Source organism: Amborella trichopoda, chromosome 9 (assembly GCF_054954075.1).
Source record: "Amborella trichopoda isolate Santa Cruz 75 chromosome 9, AtrichopodaSantaCruz75HAP2 v2.0, whole genome shotgun sequence".
In the NCBI taxonomy this organism is placed as follows: domain Eukaryota; kingdom Viridiplantae; phylum Streptophyta; class Magnoliopsida; order Amborellales; family Amborellaceae; genus Amborella; species Amborella trichopoda.
The window spans coordinates 3,651,822-3,659,278 of record NC_142344.1 but is presented as its reverse complement, the minus strand read 5'-3'; the positions used below and the strand labels follow the sequence as shown (position 1 = coordinate 3,659,278).

Genomic DNA, 7,457 nt, shown 5'->3' with positions numbered 1-7,457 from the left:
TTTGAACTTGGGCCTGCTCAATAGGAGACCTACATCTAACTGATTTTACATCAAATAGCCAAAGTTGATTCTGATCATAGTTTTATTATATATATAAACTTATCCTCTTGAAAATTATAAGCCACACTCATGAGATGATTGACCCCAAAGATCTTAACAACTAGAACCCTAGTTTTAGTTAGGACCTCTAGGGCGACTAGAGGTGTGCAGCGTCTGGGTCGAGCTTGGACCTGACAAGCACATAGTCAAGACACACGCGCACACATATTACACATAGGCTGGTCCCACAGGGATTGGTAGAAGTCAACTTCAGACCCCTTAGGTCACCACTAGTTCGAGTTCAGGGTTGACCCCGTTCCAAACCCGACTTATTTACACCCTTGTCACCCAAGTCGGATGGGTTAGGCGATCCGATTGGGATCGAGTCCAGGTCTCAGTTTGAGTCCAATTTAGATCCTATCAGGTCGAGTTGGGGTCACCCCAATCCAACCTGACCCGGTATATATAAGTGTAAAATGTGTAAATGTTGATACTGGATAGAAGGGTGCAAGTGTTGCACAAGAACGAGATTCCTTTAGTCCGTGTATTATGGCAGTACCATTCAAGAGAAGAGTCGACTTGGGAACGAGAAGACAATATCAGAGAAAAATATCCCTATCTTTTTCAGTAATCAGGTACATAAATTTAGAGGACTAAATTTTTTTAAGGGGGGAAGAATGTAACAATCCTAAACTTTCAAAAAAAAAAAAAAAAAAAAAAAAAATATATATATATATATATATATATATATATAATAATAATAATAATATTAATAGTATTAACAGAAATAAATACAAATAAATAAATAAATAAAATCATAAGTATATATTAGTAATGATAATAATAATAATAATACTAATATACCGTTAGGATATTGTTGCTTTTATATTAACAATAAATAAAAGATATTATTGTTAATATATTTGAAGGTTCAATTTTACTTGGATGGACCTTAAGTCCACCATCTTAAACTTTTATATTAACACCTCTTATTACAACACCTTGCATTGAGGTGCTTCTTTTCTATTGGACGCTCTCTCTCTCTTAAAACGAAAACCCCCTCAACGGGTTTCTCACACTCTCTCTCTCTCTCTTAAAGCTGAAACTCCATCAGGTTTTTCTTTTTCTCTCTCTAACGAAAACCCCGTCGACATGTTTTTTTTTCTCTCTCTAGGCGAATTTTTAGCGGAAGCTCCCTCTCAAATATTTGTGGGTAAGTGACATCGTCTTCCTGAAAAATAGTCTGTTTTTAATAAATAGTGATATTTCCGTCCAGGATCTTTATTTTATAAGTTTGTGTGTAAGTGACATCGTCTTCCTGAAAAATAGTCTGTTTTTAATAAATAGTGATATTTCCGTCCATGATCTTTATTTTATAAGTTTTGTGTGTAAGTGACATTGTCTTCCTGAAAAATAGTCTGTTTTTAATAAATAGTGATATTTCCGTCCAGGATCTTTATTTTATAAGTTTTGTGTGTAAGTGACATCGTCTTCCTGAAAAATAGTCTATTTCTAATAAATAGTGATATTTTCGTCTAGGATCTTTATTTTATCAGTTTTATGTGTAAGTGACCTCATTGTCTCGAAAAATAATCCATTCTTTTTAAAAATAAAATGAAATAATTATTTCTGCTTATTATCATGAATTTTAGGCGTGATAAATTTTATGCGCACGTGACCTCACTATCTTGAAAAATAATATTTTTGATAAAAATTGTGATATTTTATCTATGTTATAAATTTTGAATGCTGTAAATTAGAAAAATAAATTTATTTATTTTTCTTGTTTATTGTTAGAAATAAATGTGATATTTCTGCTTTTAGTAAAATTGTGATATTTTTTTCTACTGTTTTGAATATTTAGACATTGTAAAATTCTCGTGCAAATGACTGCCTTATTATTTAAAAAAAAATTGGCATTTTTGCAATTGATTATAGTATTGTTGTGAAATGTTTATTTGTGGATTGATATCCCATAAATTGTGATAATTCCGTATTCTTAAATTTTTATAAGAGTTTTTCTATACATATTAAATTGGCAATTATGCTAGAATGCATTTACAAACTGCTACCTTTCTAAATTTGAGCCCAAAATATTTGATTGGTTATTTTTGAAATGTTATATAGAGTGACTGCTATTAATGGTTTAAGTGAAATTCATATTAATGATTTCGGTGATATGTTGAGTGCATGATATTGCTGCTTTCTAATGTTTAAAGAGATTTAGAAATAATTTAAGTATGCAAGTGGACTCATCCAGTTCGCCAGTGAGGTATAAGTGGACCTATCTGGGACGCCGGTAGGGATTAAGTGGACTCATCCGGTACGCCGGTGAGGTATAAGTGGACCTGCAGGGATTAAGTGGACCTATCTGAGACGCTGATAGGGATTAAGTGGACCCATCAGGACGCTGATGGGGTATATAGGTGACCTACTTGGGACGCCAGTAGGGTATTTTGTGAAATCCTTTGAATTATGTACTGCCGTTAAAAGTGTTATAAGCATTTCAATTACTCGGATTATACTTAATTATGCAATTATTGAAAGTGAAACTGTTGATGCATTTCTGTTAATAGATCTCATTTTGGAAAATATTGATATCTTTCAATCATGATTATTTTTAGGATTATGATGATCACTTACTGAGTAGCCAATTTCATCAAACTATGGTAAACATTTTTTCAGGATAACTACGGATTCATTTTGAGTGTTAGTCAAGATCAACCTTGGAAGATACTGTTGTTGTGCTAGCTTTCTTTATTTACTATGTAAGACCTCGCCACTGTAAATTTGTCCTTTCCATAGATGTATATATGTTTTGTCTGTCACATCTCAAGAATAACAGTACTGTAAAATCTTGGGGTGTGACATACCTATTTTTAAAGAAGCGTGCAATTAGAGAGGAAGGAATAATGAGTATTTTCCATGTCAATTTCATCATGCCTGCAGTATTGAAATCGGAAATGTCTTGGATCTTAAGTCCTCCCTCTTCCGTAGTAAGACATACATTCTTCTACTTGACTAGATGGATCCCCTTCTTACCAACTATGCCTGCCTATAGAAAGTTTCTCTACAGCCTCTCAACGATATTGCATGTACACTTTGGCAAGATAAAATTTAAAATCCAAATGATAGCCGATGGACTTAGTACTGATTTCAATAGCTGCAAACAAATATACCTTCTAAGGAATGTACCGTGTAAGGACCAAACAAACTTGCCAAGACCCTATCTTACAAATGAATATACCATGTAAGGACCATTCAAACTTCATGATCGTTGATGTCATCATCGTGCCAACACTGGATGGAGGGTGATGAAGAAAGATGGGACCCACAAAAAACTGATATGAATCGAATTGATTGATCCATCACTATCTATCTATCACTGTCTATCTATGACTTGGATGATGATAAATACCTATACGATCGTAGATTTACATGTGGTTATATGAATCATATGGGATACTCTACATTGTATTAATGTAAATATCCGTCATATCCCCAAAGATCTTAACAACTAGAACCCCAGTTTTAGTTAGGACCTCTAGGGCGACTAGAGGTGTGCAGCGTCTGGGTCGAGCTTGGACCTGACAAGCACATAGTCAAGACACACACGGGCACACATATTACACATAGGCTGGTCCCACAGGGATTGGTAGAAGTCAACCTCAGACCCCTTAGGTCACCACTAGTTCGAGTTCAGGGTTGACCCCGTTCCAAACCCAACTTATTTACACCCTTGTCACCCAAGTCGGATGGGTTAGGGGATCCGATTGGGATCGAGTCCAGGTCTCAGTTTGAGTCCAATTTAGATCCTATCAGGTCGGGTTGGGGTCACCCCAATCCAACCTGACCCGGTATATATAAGTGTAAAATGTGTAAATATATATTAATTCTATTACTAACCTCGAACAGGACCCGAGTGGGTGATTGGGTTTGACTTGGGTCTGGGTCGGATCTGCGTCTGACGTAGAGCTAGTTGGGTTGGGTCTAGACCCCAGCTGATCCACTTGTCGCAACAGAGTGTAAGGGGCCTATTTAGCATTCTCCCGTATTGAGCGACTTCTAGATTTTATTACATTGTATGAAGTAGTTATATGTGATATCCTATCCAGTTTTCAGAATGAAAAAAGGTTATCTAAGGTTGAAAGCTTATATAAACCTAATACTATAGAAGTAAGTTAAAAAATCTAGTAGATTCAATGTTGGAAAACCTTTCAATTGATCATCTTGACTTCGAGATGTGTGAATATAGTCTCGATCTCAAGATCTATGATTTAGTCTCGACCTCGAGATGTATGAATATAAAAAAACAATTTCAAGTCCCAAAAGGAACGAATCGTATAAGAAGTCATTGGAACCATTTATTTTCAAGATTTTCAAGTATTTATAGATTTGCCCGATCTATAATTATAAAATTCATGGAACTACAAATACATCTTCCGACAAAATCGAGGGATGTGCCTTAATTGTATGACATAAATTGCATAGTATGCGCGGCACCTTATATGAAAAATTCATAATTCAAAGGCACTGTGCCTTTGATTTATGAGTCAAAGGCACTGTGCCTAAACACGGTTGTCCTCAAGGTTAAATGTGATGCATTTCTATATTCTTCGCACACGGAGACACCCCATCCGTTGAAAGGGTTAAAACTCCAGAAGAAGAGACCACGTCCAACTCCAAACCAGCACAATTGCAGAGAGAGGAGTCATAAAAGGAGATGAAAAATCATATGAAAAAGTCGCTCACTAGTGGTAGTAGAGAGAGAAACAGTCTTATTTGGCGTGCACCTGCATTGACTGAGCCCCAACAGTGGGCTTCATCCTCTATTGCTTTTTCTCCTCTCCCCCAACCTCGAGTGAAAATTCTCCATATAAATACATCTCACCTCCATAATGCACAACAAGATAATTTTCTCCTCTCTTCCTCTAGGCTCTTCTGATCTCTCTCTCTAGGCTCTTTTGGAGAGATGGGTTTTAGTGTTAGTATCACAGGTGCGTTAGTGATGGTGTTGGTGTGTATCAGTGGCATGTGTAGTGCGCAGCTGAGCTCCAACTTCTATGACACCTCATGCCCCAAGGCTCTCTCCACCATTAGATCAGCCATTCGATCCGCGATCTCTGACGAGAGACGCATGGGCGCTTCTCTCATCCGTCTTCATTTCCATGACTGCTTCGTTAATGTTAGTAGTCTAGTTCACCTGCAGAGAGAGAGAAGTACTGAATTTTTTATATATAGAATAAAATGTTAAGATGACTCGCTTGATTTTTGAGAGAAAAAATAATGGTGTCTAGTTTGATTTAAAAAGAGAAATTTGTAGTTTATGAATGAGATGCAATCAATGACAATTTATTTTTGGTATAAAGAGATCATAGTTATTATTCACTGATAGTGTGTGTGATGTATATATAATAGGGATGCGATGGTTCGTTGTTATTGGACGACACGTCGTCATTTAGCAGTGAGAAGAACTCACGTGCCAACAACAACTCAGCGAGAGGATTCGAAGTGATTGATGAGGTGAAATCAGAGGTGGAGAGCATATGCCCAGGCGTTGTATCGTGCGCTGACATCCTGGCCGTTGCAGCAAGAGACTCATCAGAAGCTGTGAGTTTCAACTTTGTAAAACCTTTAGTCTGAACTCTAAATCTAAGACTAAAAGAAAGGAAAATTTGAAAATCTGAATTCTTACGATGATATGCTCAATTTTAATGTTTCAAAGCCCCTAGGTTCTTTCTTCCCATTATCTGAAATGAGTGTTTTAAAAATTGGAATCGAGCTCCGACTCAGGAGATATCTCTCCACTGGTCTGACTCGGATGAGTCCCGAGTTAGATTGAGCCAATGATCGAGACAAATCCGAATCAAAACATGCTAGTTGACAAAATCCAAGTCAAAACATCCATTGTATTATCCCAAAGCTCTCCACTCTAGGAAAGGGGCTGGGTGGTAAAAAAAAAAACTAACTCTTTACTCTATCTAAAAAAATGGGTAGGGGAATCTTCCCCATTGAGTTATCTAAAAAAAAAAAATAAGAATAAGAAAAAGAAAGAAAGAAAAGAGAAGTGAAGAAGAAGAGCTCCCCACTCTTTCCGTTTCGTTTTTTTTCTTCTCTTTATCTTTTTCTATAATTTAGGCTTCTTATTCCTTTCTTTCCTTCATTTTTTCTTAGTAATTTACCACATGTGCCACAACTTTACTTTATGAAATATAGAACTAACAAAAACATCAAATATTTTTGTAGATGGGTGGACCAACATGGACAGTGAAGTTGGGGAGAAGGGATTCAGCCACTGCAAGCGAAAGTGCTGCCAATGATAACCTCCCTACATTTAGAGATAACTTAGAAGAGCTCATCTCTCTCTTCTCTAGAAAAGGCCTTGACAGACAAGATATGGTTGCTCTCTCTGGTGCCCACACCATAGGCCAAGCCCAATGCTTAACATTTAGGGAGAGAATCTACAATGAGGCCAACATCGACTCCGGATTCGCGAGCACACGCCAAAGCGATTGCCCGACCGACGACGACGATGATGAACTTGCCCCTCTTGATTTGGTCACACCGAGAAGCTTTGATAACAATTACTTCAAGAACTTGGTGGAGCTTAAGGGCCTATTGCACAGCGACCAGGTTTTATTTAGCAATGGATCCACTGATGGTTTGGTCACAACTTACAGCAACAGTCAGAGCACTTTCTTTACGGATTTTGCTGCGGCTATGGTGAAGATGGGAGACATTCAGCCTCTCACTGGTTCTTCTGGCCAAATTAGGGCTAACTGCAGAGTGCCCAACTAAACTGCTTGATGACTAAAACCCTAAAGCATGGAGAAGTGTTAAAGCTGTTATTCAATTGATTATAAGTGTGTTACATATCATTTTTGTAATTTGTTTTGGTATATGTTTCCAATAAGTTGGCAAAATTTTATGAGTGTGAGTGATTGCGATTTGTTACTGCAGAATATAAGTTTTATTCATAAAATCGTGATTCTTTCGCAATAAAAAATGGTAGAAAGTGGGAGATCTTCCCTTGTTTGCCACAAGTATAGAAAATCCCATGCAAGACTATAACTAGGTTTAGATTAGACAATGTCTCAAAATCCGGTAATCCAGATTTAGAATTGCCGATTTGGATCGAATTTGGTGGGTCTGCGAAGAAGGTCCCCATTCCCTAATCTCCCAAATGCTATTCTTCCATTTTTCTCAAACCAAATTTCACTGGTTTGGCTGATATAGATAGCTGATCTGGCCGATCAGGATCGCTAGTTCGTATAGTGGGTGGTGGTTTAAAACTCGATCACAGAGTTCAACCAAATTGATAAGAACATATATCTGATCATCAGTTTTGGATGCATTTATCACACATTTGTCGTGTTTTTGTCTTTATATTCTTTTATTGATAGACCTCTACATTGTTA

The 7,457-nt window shown here is 37.0% G+C and overlaps 1 protein-coding gene across 1 annotated transcript; it reads left to right on the top strand.

The window, feature by feature from the left end:
• The first annotated feature begins 4,823 nt into the window (after positions 1–4,823).
• LOC148780306 (peroxidase P7-like) lies at positions 4,824–6,962 on the top strand. The gene is made up of 3 exons (XM_088847156.1): positions 4,824–5,224; positions 5,458–5,649; positions 6,286–6,962. Exons 1-3 carry the CDS (start codon positions 5,012–5,014, stop codon positions 6,835–6,837), a joined length of 957 nt encoding a protein of 318 aa, XP_088703282.1. The 5' UTR covers positions 4,824–5,011; the 3' UTR covers positions 6,838–6,962.
• The last annotated feature ends 495 nt before the right edge of the window (positions 6,963–7,457 follow it).

Excerpts from the sequence above, each read along its gene's own strand:
- LOC148780306 (XM_088847156.1), top strand. The coding sequence starts at position 5,012 with ATGGGTTTTAGTGTTAGTATCACAGGTGCGTTAGTGATGGTGTTGGTG. Across the intron at positions 5,225-5,457 it reads TCCATGACTGCTTCGTTAAT|GGATGCGATGGTTCGTTGTT; the intron begins GTTAGTAGTCTA and ends TATATATAATAG. Across the intron at positions 5,650-6,285 it reads CAAGAGACTCATCAGAAGCT|ATGGGTGGACCAACATGGAC; the intron begins GTGAGTTTCAAC and ends ATATTTTTGTAG.